The sequence below is a fragment of the Salmo salar genome, chromosome 16 (genome assembly GCF_965601325.2).
Source record: "Salmo salar chromosome 16, fSalSal1, whole genome shotgun sequence".
NCBI lineage: Eukaryota > Metazoa > Chordata > Actinopteri > Salmoniformes > Salmonidae > Salmo > Salmo salar.
In genome coordinates, this window is record NC_138306.1 from 25,489,833 (window position 1) to 25,509,765 (window position 19,933).

The 19,933-nt window shown below is 41.4% G+C and overlaps 1 protein-coding gene across 2 annotated transcripts; it reads right to left on the bottom strand.

Moving 5' to 3' along the window:
* Positions 1-221: 221 nt before the first annotated feature.
* LOC106573420 (CD9 antigen) lies at positions 222-6,692 on the bottom strand. Of its 2 annotated transcripts, none has more exons than XM_014148450.3 (8): positions 6,369-6,692; positions 3,760-3,862; positions 3,283-3,380; positions 2,292-2,366; positions 2,070-2,171; positions 1,699-1,785; positions 688-771; positions 222-540 (listed from the first exon to the last, which is right to left on the bottom strand). In XM_014148450.3, exons 1-8 carry the CDS (start codon positions 6,435-6,437, stop codon positions 475-477), a joined length of 684 nt encoding a protein of 227 aa, XP_014003925.1. In that variant the 5' UTR covers positions 6,438-6,692; the 3' UTR covers positions 222-474. The 2 variants fall into 2 exon arrangements, with proteins under 2 accessions (XP_014003925.1, XP_014003926.1); XM_014148451.3 differs by lacking the exon at positions 6,369-6,692 and adding an exon at positions 4,420-4,603.
* Positions 6,693-19,933: the final 13,241 nt, after the last annotated feature.

Consider the following 19,933-nt stretch of genomic DNA (forward strand, 5'->3'; position numbering starts at 1 on the left):
ACTAACTTCAATGTGCATTACTGCCACCAACTGGACTGGAGTGTGGACCTCATCTTTCAATCACCCACGTGGGTTAGTACACTCGTAAAAACTAATGAATAGATGGGAGAGGCGGATCTTGCAGCACGTCAAGCATCTAAAATAGAACCAAGTTCTATTTTAGTGCCTGGCTACGCAGACGCCAGTTGATACGTGCAAGCAGTTTGGATGAAATGACTGAATAACATGCATGTTTATATTTATTTAGCAACGCTTGCGCACTTAATGCCAGGTGAACCAGGTGTAGCAGATCCTTGTTACAGAGGTTAGCGGATCATATAAATGGCAGTTGGTTGGCCAGTGGACCTGAACAGCTGCTAGCGCTCAGGCCGACCGTTCTCAACACACAGCCTCTCTATTGGTTGACAAAATTAATGTGACTAGGAATGACATCATGCAACATTAACGGCCGCCGTCATGGTAACGATGACATCCTCAGACAATCTCCCGTGACTTCCTGATGGCACAGCAGAGCAGCATGCTGAAGATCATCCCAAACATCTGTGGAATAGAATGGGAAATACAGAGTAAATTAAGAGTTCTTTACTGTAGGGAAGTCTCTCTGTCAACCTGTTTGCCTATCTATCTGTAATGGAGCGTAGTGGGATAACATGGTCTTCCATTGCACTGTGTGTGTGTGTGTCTCACCATGATAACTCCAGTAGCGATGCCCACTCCTCCTATGATGTGCAGCTTGGAGTCAAACAATTCGTCTATAGCATCAGGACAGCTCTGCAACACACACACACATATTAAAGAGCGACTGCCCCTAAAAAGCAACTTCTCATTTTGAAAATGTGGCATCGATGTGAGTCAAAAACATTTATTTGAGTGACAAAATGTACTACAAAGTTTAAAAGTAATAATTTAGGTCAGTCTTGTCCAAAACTGAAATGTGAAAGATGATAGGAAAAAAATATCTGTCACAGAATGAAGGGTACTGTAACAGATTTCCTTGGGTTGAGTTTATTTTAATCCTGCCAACAGCTGGCTCAATGCCATGGTCAATTTGATTTGACATTATCCCTATGGGGCTAGTTAGGGACCATCAGTCAAATACACAATGTACATAGGACAATGTCAATAGCTCCAAATGTCTATATTTGAAAAACCTCAAACCAACTATGAATGTAAAACATGCATTTACAAATATTGAAAGCATTTAACGAGACAACTAAAATACTGTCCCATTTGCATTGTGTAATTTATTGACGGTCCCTAACTAGCCTCAGAGATAGGCTACCCAATGTCAAACCAACTTTACCACGGTCGCACACCAACCGGCTGAAGCTAATTGGCGAAAGAACTTGGCTAGCACTAGCTAGCACTAGCTAGCCTAGGCGACTTCAAGATGCAAGAACTGTTTAGACTGCTTCAAGTTATCTAGAAGGGTGAGTGACTGTAACTGTGTACTGTTTTGGCAGAGTGAATATACAAACACTTGCCACATGTGATCACATACACAAGAGATGCCTGCATTAAACCACCCCCTCAAGACAACTCTCGTTTTGCTTCAGTCATAGCCGCTGCATTTATTAATGACCAAGCTCAAAAACGAGGCCAAATCAGGAGGGGCTGTAAAGATACAGAAGGAGGGACTGTAGAGATACAGAAAAAGGAACACCTGAGCACAAACACAATCACAGAGCAGGGGGTTACCTTGGTGATGAGGCTATCCAGCCCGTCTCTTGGGGGACAGGTGTCTTTGGCAGAGTCCACAACGGAACCTGTACCACAGCAGTCCAACTGTAACAAATAAGGTTGAATGGTAATTTAGGTGTCCATCTGTTTTTATGTGGAAATGTGTATTGTAGTGAATTGCATCCTACATTTTACATTTGACATTTTAGTCATTTAGCAGACGCTCTTATCCAGAGCGACTTACAGTAGTGAAAGCATACATTTCATTTCATGCAAAAAATTATTTTTTTTGAACTTTGCATTTGCATCCTTGTACAATCAGAGCCCACCGCATAAGGCGGCTCCCAACCCCCCCAACATGGCTGAACACAAATTAAACACATGATTACCCCAGTCTGTATGAGACGGAGTGTCTCTCTCAGTGTTTCCTGTCGAGTGTTCTGGTAGTTCTGATATGTCTCCATATAGAATTGAGTGATGTCATCAACCACCTGTAGGGAGAGGGTTGCAATGTGACACAAAGCAAGGAAAGATATTTAATGTAACACAGATAATAGCAGGGGAAGGGCTTTAATGTAACACAGAACAGGGGATGTAATATGTTTTGGGACCTTGCTTTGGTTGGAAAAACACCAGATTCCAGCGGCGACCTCAATGGCAAATATGATGAGGAGGAAGAAGAAGAACTGCAAGAGACCAATACGCACATGAACCGCTGTGTATTTAATTTGACAAGTGCCCTTTGACACAAAGCACTCCCTGGTCAGAAGGGACTTAGGACACACACGAGAGAGAGAAATCGAGAGAGAGAGAAACAGAGCGAGACCAACCTGGTCTCAGTGCAGTTCATATTATCCTGTATGTAAATCAGAGACACTCCATTTAGTATGATATGTTGCATTTCGTATGTATTAATTTGTGGATGTCCATCACCCATTTCGTATGATATGTTACGAATTACAATTCGTATTATATGTTACGAAATTGTGAAACATACAATATGTTACGAATTTGCTAAAGTTATGAAATGTTACAAATTCTAGCTAGGTGGCTAAATTTAGCTAGTGGCTATCATTAGCTAGGCTAGGGGTTAGAGGTTAGGGTAAGGGTTAGCTAAAATGATTAAGGGTAGGGTTAGCTAACATGCTAAGTAGTTGCAAAGTATTTAAAAATGTGTAAGTAGTTGAAAAGTTGCTCATTAGCTAAAATGCTAAAGTTGTCCATGAGGAGATTCAAACAGGTTGCTAGACGTTGCTTTATACTGCCACCCATCCACCCCGACCAACAACCCTACTTTCGTTTTTGCCTTAAGTAACCATCTGTCTTATGTAACCATACCAACCGTAACATATCATACTCATTTTAGTGTCCCGTTTTTAAATGTAGTATTTTACATCTAGTCTATGAGACCAGGCTAGACAGACAGACAGAGAGATAGGGAGACAGGGAGACAGATACTGAGTTCTGGCCTTGAATCTGTTCTGTAAACAGTTTTATACTGAAACAAAGAGTTACATAGTATCTGACTACCAGCCCCATAACAGACCAACTGAATACCAAAGGGAAAGAAAAAGAGGAGAGGAGTTATTGATGTTAACTCACCAGCCCCAGCATACAGGGAGACTCCTGAATCGCACCACAGCATCCCAGGAAACCCACCACCATCATCAACAACCCTGCTATTATCAGGATATACACACCTACACACACACACACGCACAACCACCAACATCATCAGAGACCCTGCAGTGATATTTGATTATGTACACTGAAAAAAAATATATAAACACAACATGTAAAGTGTTGTCCCATGTTTCCTGAGCTGAAATAAAACAAATCCCAGACATTTTCCATATGCACAAAAAGCTTATTCTCTCTATGTTTTTGCACAAATTTGTTTACATCCCTGTTAGTGAGCATTTTTCCTTTGCCAAGATAATCCATCCACTTGACAGGTGTGGCATATCAAGAGGAGGAGGATTTATGTCTGTAATAAAGCCCCTTTGTGGGTAAAAACATATATTTGTGTTCAGTATATGTGTGAGTGCACGCGTGCTTGCATGTGAGTGTTTGCATTACCTGTGAAGAAGACATAGGGAGATTCTGTTCCTTCAAACAGTCCTCTGGTCTTTGGGTCGAACCTCAACCACAACCCTATAGCCAGCACTCCTGTACCTGCAAGCTACCACATACAGACACAAAATATTAGATATCATACACACACACCTATCCCAGGGCATGGAAAGCCAGGTGAGAGAGCAGGTAGGGACATGTTGAGAAACAGGGTTATGTCAGGTTATACATGTGTGTGTGACTTGGGGGTAAGCTAACACACAGAGGAAAGAAGAAGAGGAGGTCATCGGCCTGATTCCTTCATACAGTATAAATTCTGCTACAGACTTACCACCAGAGCTGCCACCACAGACACAGACACAGACACACATTCCTCAAACTGCCTCCTCAGTCTAATTAATTATTCACTTTAGCAAAGAACCTTGATGTAGAATGGTGCTCTGCTCCATGGTGTGTGTATGTGTGTGCGTGCGTGTTCTGCAGTGGGGACAACATGTCTGATCAGACCAAACCCAACGAGGCCAGATAAGCTCAGTGAGTCGGGGTAGATTACTCATGCCTTGTTCTCAGTTCGGGAAAAAATGGCCTAGTTAAAGAGGAAGGGAACATTCACCACACACACACACACAAACGCACACGCACACAAGCTAAGTAAAGTAGACCTACCCAGAAGAAGAAGTTGAAGATAAACATGATGTACTTCACACACCTGATCCTTCCAAACACTTCCATAATGCTAACGTGATCTCTGTGTGTAACAGAGCAATAACTAACTCATTAACACTTCTCTCCTATTTCCCTAGACAGTATCGCAGAGCGTGACAGGGATAAAGCAAGAGGAGAGATAAAGAGAGCATAGAGTGATACAAAGAGAAAGGAGTAGGGAGTAACTGAAACATCCTGGAGTCACCTGATCAGAAAGGTAGAGGAGGTGGGCTGGGGGAGGGAGGTGGGCTGGGGGAGGGAGGTGGGCTGGGGGGGAGATGGGCTGGGGGAAGGGAGGTGGGCTGGGGGAGGGAGGTGGGCTGGGGAGGGGAGGGAGGTGGGCTGGGGGAGGGAGGTGGGCTGGGGGAAGGGAGGTGGGCTGGGGGGAGGGAGGTGGGCTGGGGAGGGAGGTGGGCTGGGGGGGGGAGGTGGGCTGGGGAGGGAGGTGGGCTGGGGGAGGGAGGTGGGCTGGGGGAGGGAGGTGGGCTGGGGAGGGAGGTGGGCTGGGGGAAGGGAGGTGGGCTGGGGAGGGAGATGGGCTGGGGGAGGGAGGTGGGCTGGGGAGGGAGGGAGGTGGGCTGGGGGAGGGAGGATAGCGCAGACAACCTGAGTTCTACTCTGAATGATTGAATTGGTTTACTCTGTGAATGATTGAGTTGGTCTATTCTGTAATTGATTGAGTTAATTTGTTTAATCTAATCATGCTGCTCGCACTACACAACTACACTACTGCTAATACACCCTCACCAGCTGCAGAATCTAACACACACACACACACACCCATAGATACTGTAGCTACCTACAATCATGGACAAATGTTCTGAATCATGCAACAAGGGGTGCTCTGTTCTTTCATCTGCATTGGGGCAGACGCCGTCGCACACCCCACCAAGACACAACACAAAATACAACACACAAACACACAATATCACACATACAAACGCTGAGTTATTGAAATGCTGTGCACACTGGGTCACTCGGCCACCAGGGATTATTTGGCCAGTGTGTGTTTGTGTGTGAGATTATTTCACCGTTCACCAACAAGAGGCCACTTCTCAGTCCAGTCATGGCCAGCTAAATCACTGTTCCACTTTCCCCAAGCAGATACTGACAACCCCCCTCAGACAGATACACACAAACACACACACTAACTGAAAACAGTAAATTATATGTCAATTTCTGTATTACCAACAGTAAAATACTCTGAAATGGTTTACATAATGTAAATGATGGTGTATTGTTTTTTGTTGGCGGGGAAAGAATTGCTGTATTTCGAATGGTACTGTAATTCCACCCCACATAATACAGTACCGTATCATATTTTTTGGACTGCCCAAAAACGTTTTCCCACGAGTAGGAGCATGGTATTGTTGTATCTGGCTTATTAACACTTTTTGTAAACACTTTACCCAGCAGCCAACCTGCTTGCACCAATCCCTTGTAATTACCGGTACAGTAAAATACTGTGAAATACAAACTCCTCCCCTCAATGAATTTCATTAATTCATCCATTCATATATTAATTCATTTCGATTACGGTAGCATTTACTTTTACAGTATAATACTTTCAGTACTTGCTTTGAAACCGTATTTATAATTACAGTAGGTGTACTATAATATGAAATACAGAATTATACTTGCCACGAACTGCCTGTAAACTACTGTCAAATTATCGCTAACCCCTGTACAATGCACATATAACTTTAATTGAAGATGAAAGAAACCTGGAGAGGAACCAGACAGATTCACTGGGGAATCTTCCTCTGGCTCGACACTGCCTCTACCCTACATGTGTGGAATAAACCCTTAAAAAGAGGCTATAATTTATATGAATCAAAACCTGCTGTTGTCTGCCAGCCAAAACAACACACAGACACACAGTCCCTTTGATAGCATAAGTAGTGACTCACCCAGAAGATGAGGTTGAAAGCGAACATCAGGTATTTGACGCACATTTCTCCTCCTGATAGAGCGGCCATAGCGACTACAGTGGCACAGTTCTCCTCTACTCTCCCTATAGTTTAAACTGTTATTAACGACGAACCCACCAAACGACAATTGTAGGAATACTAGCCTACTAATAATAATTATGGAGTACACAAAGAGGAATCCGTTCTCCGCTCACTCTTTCTCTGCCGCTGCTCTGCCGCTTCTCGTGCACGTGTAGCGGTCGACCCCCAGAGCGAGACCAAACGGCTGTCGGTCGGTCTGTCGTGTCCTGTTCTTTCTCTGAATGTCTCTCACTCTATCGTTTCTTCATTTAACGTAACACCACAAACTGTATTTAAAAAGACACATAATATGACAGACGTAAACTATATTATGAACAGATTAGGCTATTAACAGAAGAAGTTAAAAACTCTATGCTTGAATGTATGAACATTCTGTAGCCTATTTAATATCAATCAGTATTGGGATTCCCCAGCCACCGTTGCATTACGTAATGTATAGGCAATGAAATAACGTAATCTCTCTAGACAAGGACAGAGCGCGTGATAGTAATGAAATAGATAACCTAGTTTGATAAATAAATAGGCAGCATAGGATAAATTAACAAACGGATGAATGGACAGCGAGCACTGATATTGGTGGGCTGGCTGCTTTAACATCGTCCCGAAAGACAATTCTCCATCACACATTATCACAAACAAACAAACATGTATGTGATAGCCTACTTCTTTGGTTGTTGTTAAAGGGCCAGCGTCCCCTTCTGTCGCTGTCTCTTGTAGCCTCAGTCAGAGGAGGAAGGGAAGGACCACCATACTCAGTGAATTTAAGAAATATTACAAATAATGAAACGTCAAAATGTTATTTTTTAGATAAAACCATACTAAATATATTAAAGTCCCCAAATACCTGATTAAAACACACTGTTTTGCAATGAAGATCAACAGTATTCTCTACAGCATCCTCTAGCACCAAGGTGTAGCCAGAAGAGAGCTATTTTCTGTCCTCCTCTGGCTACATTGGCTTCAATACAAAACCCAGGAGATTCATGCTCCTTACCCCCTTCCATAGACCTACATGGTAATTATGACGACTTTCGGAGGACATCCTCCAACCAATCAAAGCTTTTGTATTATGAACTAACATGTTGTCCATCCAATCAAAGGATCAGAGTATGAACCATATAGTACGCATGTGTGATTTAGAAGCTTGGTGAGTTGGTAACATTATTGGATAGATTGAGATTTGGATAGTGAATAGTGATAGTTGGCCATGTTTAGGATATTATTCCATTTAAATTAGTTGCTTCAAACTACAGGTTACAGAACTACATTTTTGTGTAGAGTTAGTGTAATTTATTCAATTTGCCTTGCTAACTTCAGTAGCAAGTAGATCGCTAATTACCAGGGTGCAGCTTTCTCTGCCAGAATGGCTAAAACTAACAACAATGTAGTGGATTATTTGTTGAAGAACCCCTTTCATTGCCCATATCAGAGTCACGCTTCTGGGAAAAAGCTGCATAGATCATGTAATGGACAAAAGTCTGAGTATTCAAACTGCGCAACACAACAAAGAAGTTAATGGAAACGGATGTTCTCAAGCAGCATAACAATACTACCACATTTTTGGGCATGCAAGAGTTGGCTTTTACCTAAGGGCACAATGAGAGGGAAAGTTTGGCTAACAAGGCCAACTAGCTACATAGAGCTTGCAGAGGTAATTGCACATTACGATGCAGTACTTGTTGAGCATATGGATGTTTCTACTGTCTTCTCTGGGATGTCAATTCTCTGGGATGTCAATTCATAATGATTTTATAGCTTCCAGTGCATCATCCATTAAAAGTGATATTGAAGGAGAGGTTGATGCAATGCTTTTTCGCACAGTGCGTGCTCAAGTGCGCTTTCCACTTTACTCCAGTATTTATTTAGGAAAGGTGATGATACTGTAACAAGGGTTGGTAGGTTACTTTCTAAATGTAATCCATTACAGTTACTAGTTACCTGTCCAAAACTGTAATCAGTAACGTATCTTTTGGATTACCCAAACTCAGTAACGTAATCTGATTACATTCAGATTACTTTTCCCTTTAGAGGCATTGGAAGAAGACGACAATTTATGTTGCCAATAGAACGACATCTATTGCAGGATAAATCAATGTTAAGTTTACATAGCTGGCCCTATATGGGTGTTACATTTTACTTTATGGGTTGGTTATGTAGGCTTCTTCTAACCCATCGCTTTCTACTACATATAATAATACGACTAAATTATATCTTTACATTAAAAACCAAAGTCTATCAGAATTCCAGTCATTCCAATAAATGTTATACCCCTTGATCTTCAAGACTTGGAAATATGGAAGTATAGATTAGCCAAATTGTTTTACCTGAGCAGGACCCTAAAACTAAGGACTTATTAGCCAGCCCTAGGCTGCTGTTTATGATTTTGTTGTCATGGAGGACTGATTGGGCTCATTGATTCGAGTTGAAAAATAAATGCTGCGCTCATGGAATGGCATGCTTTGAGCACTACTGAAAAGTACTATTTACATGTAATAAATGAATGCAATATGCTGCATTTGCTATAGGCCTATTGTTTCCCTTTTTGTTGGTGACACTTTGATATCTTGATAATATGCAGCTGTTTAAAGTGCAAATCCAAAGATGAAACAATAACGAAATGGCCGCCCCGCCTCTGTTTTGTTAAAAAGCTGTGGGATGGGCCTGGAGAAATGTAACCACTCTCAGATTAATAGACTGACCATCCATGATATAAAAAGTATTGTTTTAACCATGTTATGAGGCTATACAATGTTTGTTTACATTTACAATGTTTATAAACATGGGAGAAAAACAAGCTTATATTTTGGGTTCTCATGGAGTGCGACAGTTGAGCTAAGCTCATGAGGCATTTATAAGTTAAATTCTTCAAGACTCAATATATATATATATATTTTGGACTTATATATATATAATGTACAAGTTCAAAAATTGATGTAGCAACTACAGATTTACCCTTTAAGTCTATCAAAAGTGGTTTTTGCTGTACAGATATTTTCAGGTCTCTCCAGAGATGTTCAATTGGGTAGAAGTCCGGGATCTTGCTGGGCCACTCAAGGACATTCAGAGCCTTGTCCCGAAGCCACTCCTGCGTAATCTTCGCTGTGTACTTACGTCATTGTACTTTTGGAAGGTGAACCTTCACCCCAGTCTGAGGTCCTGAGCGCCCTGGATCAGGTTTTCATCAAGGATCTCTCTGTGCTTTGCTCCGTTCATCTTTGCCTCAATCCTGACTAGTTTCCCAGTCCCTGTCACTGAAAAACATTGCCACAGCATGACGCTGCCACAATCATGCTTCACCGTAGGGATGGTGCCAGGTTTCCTCAAGACGTGACACTTGGCATTCAGGCCAAAGAGTTCAATCCTGGTTTCATCACACCAGGTGTGCCAAGCTTGTAGCGTCATAGCCAAGAAGACTCCATGCTGTAATCACTGCCAAAAATGCTTCAACAAAGTACTGAGAAAGGGTCTGAATACTTATGTAAATGTGATATTTATATAAAAACCTGGTTTTGTTTTGTCATTATGTGGTATTGTGTGTAGATTGATGAGGGGAAGTCAAAATATATATATATTTAGAATAAGGTTGCAACGTAACAAAATGTGGAAAAAGTCAAGGGGCCTGGATACTTTCAGAAAGCACAAATAACCTGACAATGATCCACATCATATGGGCAGACAAATAATGTAAGTGTGTTATGCAGCAAAACACAACTATCCTTTTTTTAGGATGCAGACCAGTAATATGAATCACTGTTGATCCATCCTGTTCTGATCTAATAAGATGGATATAGGATTTTCTACGGCCTAGAATCGAGGCCTTTTCCAGTCATGAAGGACATTGCTAAGCCCTTCTTGGTTCTCATTGGCGAAGACTGAACTCAAGTTAGTGGTCACACTCTCCTGACATAACTTATATCATTATTATAAGGCTGTGAAACCCATAGCCGAATGGTGATCAGTTTCACCTGTCTTCACCTGAAACGTGATAACTATTCTCATTATAGGGCTGTGAAACCCCTAACCGAATGGCTTCATACTGAGCATTTCTCACCATTTCCGTTTTATAACAGGTAGAGTCCATTTATTTACAGTAGTGCGTTGATTAATTTTTGCTTTCTTCAGTGGAAATACAGAATATGAATGAAAAAAAAGTGGAGCCTTGCATTACATGCATTATGAAGAAAATTGTGTAATGTAGCTTCCATGAAATATGTTATGAAGAATATTGTGTTGGCCTACTGTTGTCTACTCAAAAAAGGGCCTTTCAGACAAGTGCACCAGTATTCCAAATTATTAAGCATAAACAAGCATAGAAGATATTATTGGAATTAATATATATATATATTTTTAAACCTTAAGGCTATTATTATATTATAATTATTTTGGTTGATGAATAATATTTGGTTGTTAACACGTTTGTTTTTTTATATAAATAAATGTGGGACACAAAAATAAGGCAGTGTAGAACACCATTGCCCATCATGCATTGCTTTAATAACTTTCAATAGATTGTTTAGAAGTTTGACCCCCAAAAATGTTTTTTCCTTCAAATTAAGTCGCACAAAAATGTGAATCTTTTCACATGAATTGAGCCACACAAAACACACGAAATCTGCTGAAATGCTTTTTGTACATATTTGCACGACTTCAGTGTGATATTGTGTTGCTGATAGACATGAGCTTGCAACTCTCATCTCTCCAGCCTTGCATTTCACAATTGATTTCCTTATAGAATCATAGCCACATGAAGGGTTGATCAATTGAAATACGTTTGCCAAAGTTATAGAATTACTGCTGTCTGTTCAGAAAGAAATGAAATAATTCTGAATACTACACCAGGAGTAGGCTTATAATTTAGCCACAGATGATAAAACATTGTCTTGATGTGGATTGTGTGTAGCCCAATCACGAGGTTTCCCTACAGTCAGGAACTCACGACTAAGCTGTCAGCGAACAGCGTTTAGCCAGAACAGGCTTTTGCAAATACAATCGCAGGTAAGTATGCCAGCAGCATACCACCCTGCATCCCACTGCTGGTTTGCTTCTGAAGCTAAGCAGGGTTAGTCCTGGTTGGTTTATGGGGCGGCAGGTAGCCTAGTGGTTAGAGTGTTGGGCCAGAAACTGAGAGGTTACTAGATCGATTCCCTGAGCTGACAAGGTAAAAATCTGTCGTTCTGCCCTGAACAAGGCAGTTAACCCACTGTTCCTAGGCTGTCATTGTAAATACGAATTAACTGACTTGCCTAGTTAAATTGAAAAAATAGTCCCTGTTGGAGGGCCAGTAGGAGGCACCTTTTCCTCAGGTCTAAAAAAATATCCCAATCCCCCAGGGCAGTGATTGGGGACATTGCCCTGTGTAGGGTGCTGTCTTTTGGATGGGATGTTAAACAGGTGTCCTGACTCTCTGTGGTCACTAAAGATCGCATGGCACTTATCATAAGAGCAGGGGTGTTAGCCCCGTGTCCTGGCTAATTTCCCAATCTGGCCTTCATACCATCATGGCCACCTCAAGTGAGCCCAAGGGGGGGGGGGGGTGACCCAGGGTGCTCTGAGGTAACAGAATGCATGATAAAAATATCCTTTATAATAAATCATTGCATGTATTATCATTGTTTTTGCTTACTGGTATAGATCAGTAGAGTAGAGGCGATTGCAGAAGTTGCACACATGGGGAATTGTTTTTGTACCCTAGGGTTCGGGGGAAATGTGGCCTTTATAAATGCATTTCATCCAATTCTACATCATTTTAGATGACTTGAGACTTTAGCAGAATATTTTTTAATACTTCTCAAATGATCAAAATGACAGGTTACTTTGACACTGACAAACTGACAATCTGAGATAGATTCTAGACAAGTTTGTTATTATTTATCAATAGCCTAGACCTACTGTAGGTGTGTGGAGACACACATATTGTACAATATGAGAAGGAAATTATAGTCCTAAAAAAAGCTTTCCTGTTTTACTGACTCACCCAATGATGCTCAGCTCAGTCACTGGTGCCCCCTGATGCACTCATGCCAAAAGCTAATCTCTCTCTTGGTAAAACAATGCTGTTCGCTCAATAGGCCCATTTGGAAGTTGATAACTTGATAGTTTACAGATAGAATAGTCTTCTCTTTTCAGCAGGATCCATTTTCTTTCCAACCTGTAGTTTCCCACGATTGTATTTGAAATATTGCAAAAGCCTGTTTTGCCTGCATGATGTTTGTTCACTGACAGACTTTCCGCGCATTCTCGACTTGTCGGCATGCCTCGTGATTGGGCTGCTCACAATCCACAGCTAGGCAATTAAAAAAAATAAACTATTGATAATCTGTGGCTAAATTATAGGCATACTCCTCGTCAGTGGCAATTTTAGCATGTACATCTTGGTGGGGAAAACTCTTTTACTGCCTTTTCATTTCTTCAGGATCAGTGTCCCTTCCACGGAACGGTTGAGCTAACAAGGGTAATGCGATTAGCATGAGGTTGTAAGTAACAATAACATTTCCCAGGACATAGACATATCTGATATTGGCAGAAAGCTGAAATTCTTGTTAATCTAACTGCACTGTCCAATTTACAGTAGCTATTACAGTGAAAGAATACCATGCTATTATTTGAGGAGAGTTATTAATAAACCAATTAGGCACATTTGGGCAGTCTTATAAAATGTTGATGCAATGGTTCATTGGATCAGTCTAAACCTTTGCACATACACTGCTGCCATCTAGTGGCCAAAATATAAATTGCACCTGGGCTAGAATAATACATTATGGCAGTCCTCATGCATTTCAAAGATGATGGTACAAAAAATACAAAGGAACGGTTGTTTTTTTCTTTGTATTATCTTTTACCAGATCTATTTTGTTATATTCTCCTACATTCCTTTCACATTTCCACAATCTTCAAAGTGTTTCCTTTCAAATGGTAGCAAGAATATGCATATCCTTGCCTCAGCGCCTGAGCTACAGGCAGTTAGATTTGGGTATGTCATTTTAGGCGAAAATTGAAAAAAAAGGGGCGGATAAAGCATAGCTGATATGGCTGACTTGCTTATATAAATGTGGTTTCTACTGACAATTGAGATGTAAAAACAATGGCATATGTGAACGAAGAGCAGATAAGAAGCCATCCATAAGACAATAATGAGCGAGCTAAGACCGACGTAGTCATTATGACTGTTTGTTCAGCACTTTTGAAATGTACAGCAACAGAATTCAGAACATGGACTGTTCTTACAGTATTCTCCATGCACACAAAGTCAGAACCGTAAAAAAGTTGGCCTATTCTATTCTGTGTGAGAAATAAATATTCCAAACATAGTCTGCGACAGTTGTGGGATGCAATAATACAACCACTGGCATCAAAAGATGGCAGTTTTTTAATGCAATGAGGATGACGCAACAGATCAGAACATTTTACTTAGAATGCTGATAAACTATTAGGCAATTTTTTCACATTATAGTCGCAGCAATATGCACATTGTAGTAGGGTATAAGCGCAAACTTTCCATTAGCAAGAAAACACCATTCTCAAAAGTGGCTACAAATGCGATTATGCATGTAATCCTTTTATTATAAAGGTGGTGATAATTATCTTCCCCGAACTTTAATCTCATGTGCTGCATATGTATGCCAGTTAGGCTCTACACATGTTGTAAAGCGGATGTGCTTAATTTTAAGAAGTTATTTGGCCACTTTAATTGTGATACAAACATTGGGCTATATGTTTTGATTTGTAATACATTCTAAGGCTGCATGATGCGACTCTAATGATGATTTGAAAAAAGTCGCATGAAAGGGATGAGCTCTGCTTTGTTTTTTGCGCAGGCTGTAGAAACTTCATCAGTCTCTCATTCACAATTTGGCAAGCACTTGATAATGCCTAAATTTCCCTGGTAGCAATTACAGTATATCATTCACAAGTGATAGTCTGATGGGTAACAATATTAGCCTATTCTTGAATTAATCTTGTCTTTACATATACTAAATAATATATGTGTGATGTTTGTTTTGATATAGAAAGGACCATTATCATGGACCTGTATCAAACAGTGGCAGGGAGAAAAAATATACGTAATCTATGCACTTAAATAGCGAATGGAGGATGCTATTTCCCTGGTTAATTTTCATGCCATCCTGTTGTAAAGAGAAGCAATGTGCTTAATATTAGGAAAGTTGATAAATAAATATAGTAGGCTTAGCCTATAGAAAGCTGATGGGATCCTCCTCTTTTTAATAGAGGCCATCCCTCTGTTTACCATGTAATTGAATAGCCTATAGAAATGTTGCGCAACATGAGCTCATGGGCTCTCATGAAGTGTTTGATTCGATTTTCCATTACATTTGCATTGATGTCAGAGTGATTAGACGGACAATAGAGTGCTGAGTACCAGGCAGTTAGCAAGTTTGGTAGGCTAATAATGACCATTAGCAGCATCAGAACTTGGAGCAGCGTAATTAACACAAACTTCCGGTTTGGAGCGAGCAGTCGCACTACGCTTTGCTCCACAGGTAATGTTACACTTCACTACATTACAACGGTTTGATTTGTTTGATCTGAGCAATTCTTCTTAGCTAGCTACATAGCCGTCTTTGTATCAAAGATAATTGTGTAGTTTAGAGTAATTAGAGTAATTATCGAGGCTAGCTATCTTCGTCCTCCTAATGTAGTCAACACTGCTAGCTAGCTAGTCAACACTGCTAGCTAGCCAACTTCTACCGACTAGCAGCACTGTAGAAACTATTACATTACAACGTAATGACTTGATTAGTGTAGTGTTAGTAAACCAGCTACATAGTTGTCATTGCTGTCTCTGTATCTATGATAATTGTGTAGTTTTAGAGTAATCATCGAGGTGAGCTAGCCAGCCGCGACGCGACGCCAGACTTAGTCAACACACCTAGTCATCATTAACCCACTGCTAGCTAGCCAACCGTTACCGACTAGCAGCGCTGTAGATACTAATACTTTACAACGGAACGATTTGACTAGTGCAGCGTTAGCTAGCTAGCTACATAGTTGTCTTTGTCATAGCTTGTTAATTGTGTAGTTTAGTAATTATCGAGGTTAGCTAGCCAGCTATTTCCGTCCCCCGCGACGCCATTTTTTCCAAACCCAGCCAACTATTACCGACAAGCAGCATTGTAGAAACTAAATACATTACAAAGGAACGTCTTGATTAGTGTTATGTTAGCTAACTAGCTACAAAGTTGCTTTGTATCATGATAAGGTGTAGTACTGAAACTATCGAGGTTACCTAGCCAGCTACACATTCAAAGTCAACAACGCAGCCACTGCTAGCTAGCCTACTCCACCAGCCAGCAGTACTGTATCATTTTCGTCATTTTAGTCAATAAGATTTTTTGCAACGTAAGCTTAACTTTCTGAACATTCGAGACGTGTAGTCCACTTGTCATTCCAATCTCCTTTGCATTTCCGGTCACAACTTGCAGACTTGTTTACGCTGCTGTGCGTTTTTGTTGCCGATCTTACTTTGATACCTGACGGTTTTTTACTTTTTCATTACCGTATATTTTTACTTTTTCCCTCACTCAACTTTTTTCCTCACTCAACTTTTTTCATTCATCCCCGGAGGTTTTATCTGGACATGGTTCGTCAGGACTTCAAACAGCCGAAGCTAAGTAACATTAACATGATGCCTTCTAATTGCAGTCGTTGTATTTATAATATACAGGAGAACGATCGCCTTACGGCAAGGATAGCTGTGCTGCAAGCCCAGCTTCAGACGCGATCGTTAGGCAAGGGTAATTTCAGTGTAGGAAAGGATGAAACAGCGTCTGTGCCACCAGTAAGTACAGATAGTAACGTTAGTATAAACCCCCTCGCACGGTCCCCGCAGCCGGACATCTTTCTCATGGCTTCTGGAGGGAAACGCTGTAGGAATGCTCAACCGGTGTCGCTTATTCAGCCGACAGAAACTTTCAACCGGTTCTCCCCATTAAGCGAGTCGGAGTCGGAGGCCGAGACTTCTCTGGTCTCTACTCCTCCCGTTGTGGGGTCTGAGACGCCGACGGCTCCCACCATTAGCTCTGACAAATTGAAAACCCTAGTCATTGGCGACTCCATTACCCGCAGTATTAGACTTAAAACTAATCATCCAGCGATCATACACTGTTTACCAGGGGGCAGGGCTACCGACGTTAAGGCTAATCTAAAGACGGTGCTGGCTAAAGCTAAAACTGGCGAGTGTAGAGAGTATAGAGATATTGTTATCCACGTCGGCACCAACGATGTTAGGATGAAACAGTCAGAGGTCACCAAGCGCAACATAGCTTCAGCGTGTAAATCAGCTAGAAAGATGTGTCGGCATCGATTAATTGTCTCTGGCCCCCTCCCGGTTAGGGGGAGTGATGAGCTCTACAGCAGAGTCTCACAACTCAATCGCTGGTTGAAAACTGTTTTCTGCCCCTCCCAAAAGATAGAATTTGTAGATAATTGGCCCTCTTTCTGGGACTCACCCACAAACAGGACCAAGCCTGGCCTGTTGAGGAGTGACGGACTCCATCCTAGCTGGAGGGGTGCTCTCATCTTATCTACGAACATAGACAGGGCTCTAACTCCTCTAGCTCCACAATGAAATAGGGTGCAGGCCAGGCAGCAGGCTGTTAGCCAGCCTGCCAGCTTAGTGGAGTCTGCCACTAGCACAGTCAGTGTAGTCAGCTCAGCTTCCCCCATTGAGACCGTGTCTGTGCCTCGATCTAGGTTGGGCAAAATTAAAAATGGCGGTGTTCGCTTTAGCAATCTCACTAGTATAAAGACCTCCTCCATTCCTGCCATTATTGAAAGAGATTGTGATACCTCACATCTCAAAATTGGGTTACTTAATGTTAGATCCCTCACTTCCAAGGCAGTTATAGTCAATGAACTAATCACTGATAATAATCTTGATGTGATTGGCCTGACTGAAACATGGCTTAAGCCTGATGAATTTACTGTGTTAAATGAGGCCTCACCCCCAGGTTACATTAGTGACCATACCCCCCGTGCATCCGGCAAAGGCGGAGGTGTTGCTAACATTTACGATAGCAAATTTCAATTTACAAAAAAAAAAACAACAATGACGTTTTCGTCTTTTGAGCTTCTAGTCATGAAATCTATGCAGCCTACTCACTCACTTTTTATAGCTACTGTTTATAGGCCTCCTGGGCCATATGCAGTGTTCCTCACTGAGTTCCCTGAATTCCTATCGGATCTTGTAGTCATAGCAGATAATATTCTAATTTTTGGTGACTTTAACATTCACATGGAAAAGTCCACAGACCCACTCCAAAAGGCTTTCGGAGCCATCATCGACTCAGTGGGTTTTGTCCAACATGTCTCTGGACCTACTCACTGCCACAGTCATACTCTGGACCTAGTTTTGTCCCATGGAATAAATGTTGTGGATCTAAATGTTTTTCCTCATAATCCTGGACTATCGGACCACCATTTTATTACGTTTGCAATTGCAACAAATAATCTGCTCAGACCCCAACCAAGGAGCATTAAAAGTCGTGCTATAAATTCTCAGACAACCCAAAGATTCCTTGATGCCCTTCCAGACTGCCTCTGCCTACCCAAGGACGTCAGAGGACAAAAATCAGTTAACCACCTAACCGAGGAACTCAATTTAACCTTGCGCAATACCCTAGATGCAGTTGCACCCCTAAAAACTAAAAACATCTGTCATAAGAAACTAGCTCCCTGGTATACAGAAAATACACGAGCTCTGAAGCAAGCTTCCAGAAAATTGGAACGGAAATGGCGCCACACCAAACTGGAAGTCTTCCGACTAGCTTGGAAAGACAGTACCGTGCAGTATCGAAGAGCCCTTACTGCTGCTCGATCATCCTATTTTTCCAACTTAATTGAGGAAAATAAGAACAATCCGAAATTTCTTTTTGATACTGTCGCAAAGCTAACTAAAAAGCAGCCTTCGCAAATGGAGGATGGCTTTCACTTCAGCAGTAATAAATTTATGAACTTCTTTGAGGAAAAGATCATGATCATTAGAAAGCAAATTACAGACTCCTCTTTAAATCTGGGTATTCCTCCAAAGCTCCATTGTCCTGAGTCTGCACAACTCTGCCAGGACCTAGGATCAAGGGAGATACTAAAGTGTTTTAGTACTATATCTCTTGACGCAATGATGAAAATAATCATGGCCTCCAAACCCTCAAGCTGCATACTGGACCCTATTCCAACTAAACTACTGAAAGAGCTGCTTCCTGTGCTTGGCCCTCCTATGTTGAACATAATAAACGGCTCTCTATCCACCGGATGTGTACCAAGCTCACTAAAAGTGGCAGTAATAAAGCCTCTCTTGAAAAAGCCGAATCTTGATCCAGAAATTATAAAAAACTATCGGCCTATATCGAATCTTCCATTCCTCTCCAAAATTTTAGAAAAAGCTGTTGCACAGCAACTGACTGCCTTCCTGAAGACAAACAATGTATACGAAACGCTTCAGTCTGGTTTTAGACCCCATCATAGCACTGAGACTGCACTTGTGAAGGTGGTAAATGACCTTTTAATGACGTCAGACCGAGGCTCTGCATCTGTCCTCGTGCTCCTAGATCTTAGTGCCGCTTTTGATACCATCGATCACCACATTCTTTTGGAGAGATTGGAAACCCAAATTGGTCTACATGGACAAGTTCTGGCCTGGTTTAGATCTTATCTGTCGGAAAGATATCAGTTTGTCTCTGTGAATGGTTTGTCCTCTGACAAATCAATTGTAAATTTCGGTGTTCCTCAAGGTTCCGTTTTAGGACCACTATTGTTTTCACTATATATTTTACCTCTTGGGGATGTCATTCGAAAACATAATGTTAAATTTCACTGCTATGCAGACGACACACAGCTGTACATTTCAATGAAACATGGTGAAGCCCCAAAATTGCCCTCGCTAGAAGCCTGTGTTTCAGACATAAAGAAGTGGATGGCTGCAAACTTTCTACTTTTAAACTCGGACAAAACAGAGATGCTTGTTCTAGGTCCCAAGAAACAAAGAGATCTTCTGTTGAATCTGACAATTAATCTGGATGGTTGTACAGTCGTCTCAAATAAAACTGTGAAGGACCTCGGCGTTACTCTGGACCCTGATCTCTCTTTTGAAGAACATATCAAGACTGTTTCAAGGACAGCTTTTTTCCATCTACGTAACATTGCAAAAATCAGAAATTTTCTGTCCAAAAATGACGCAGAAAAATTAATCCATGCTTTTGTTACTTCTAGGCTGGACTACTGCAATGCTCTACTTTCCGGCTACCCGGATAAAGCACTAAATAAACTTCAGTTAGTGCTAAATACGGCTGCTAGAATCCTGACTAGAACCAAAAAATTTGATCATATTACTCCAGTGTTAGCCTCCCTACACTGGCTTCCTGTTAAGGCAAGGGCTGATTTCAAGGTTTTACTGCTAACCTACAAAGCATTACATGGGCTTGCTCCTACCTATCTTTCCGATTTGGTCC

Excerpts from the sequence above, each read along its gene's own strand:
- LOC106573420 (XM_014148450.3), bottom strand. The coding sequence starts at position 6,437 with ATGGCCGCTCTATCAGGAGGAGAAATGTGCGTCAAATACCTGATGTTC. Across the intron at positions 772-1,698 it reads TGGATAGCCTCATCACCAAG|AGCTGTCCTGATGCTATAGA; the intron begins GTAACCCCCTGC and ends TGTGTGTTGCAG. Across the intron at positions 541-687 it reads TCGCTACTGGAGTTATCATG|ATGTTTGGGATGATCTTCAG; the intron begins GTGAGACACACA and ends TCTATTCCACAG.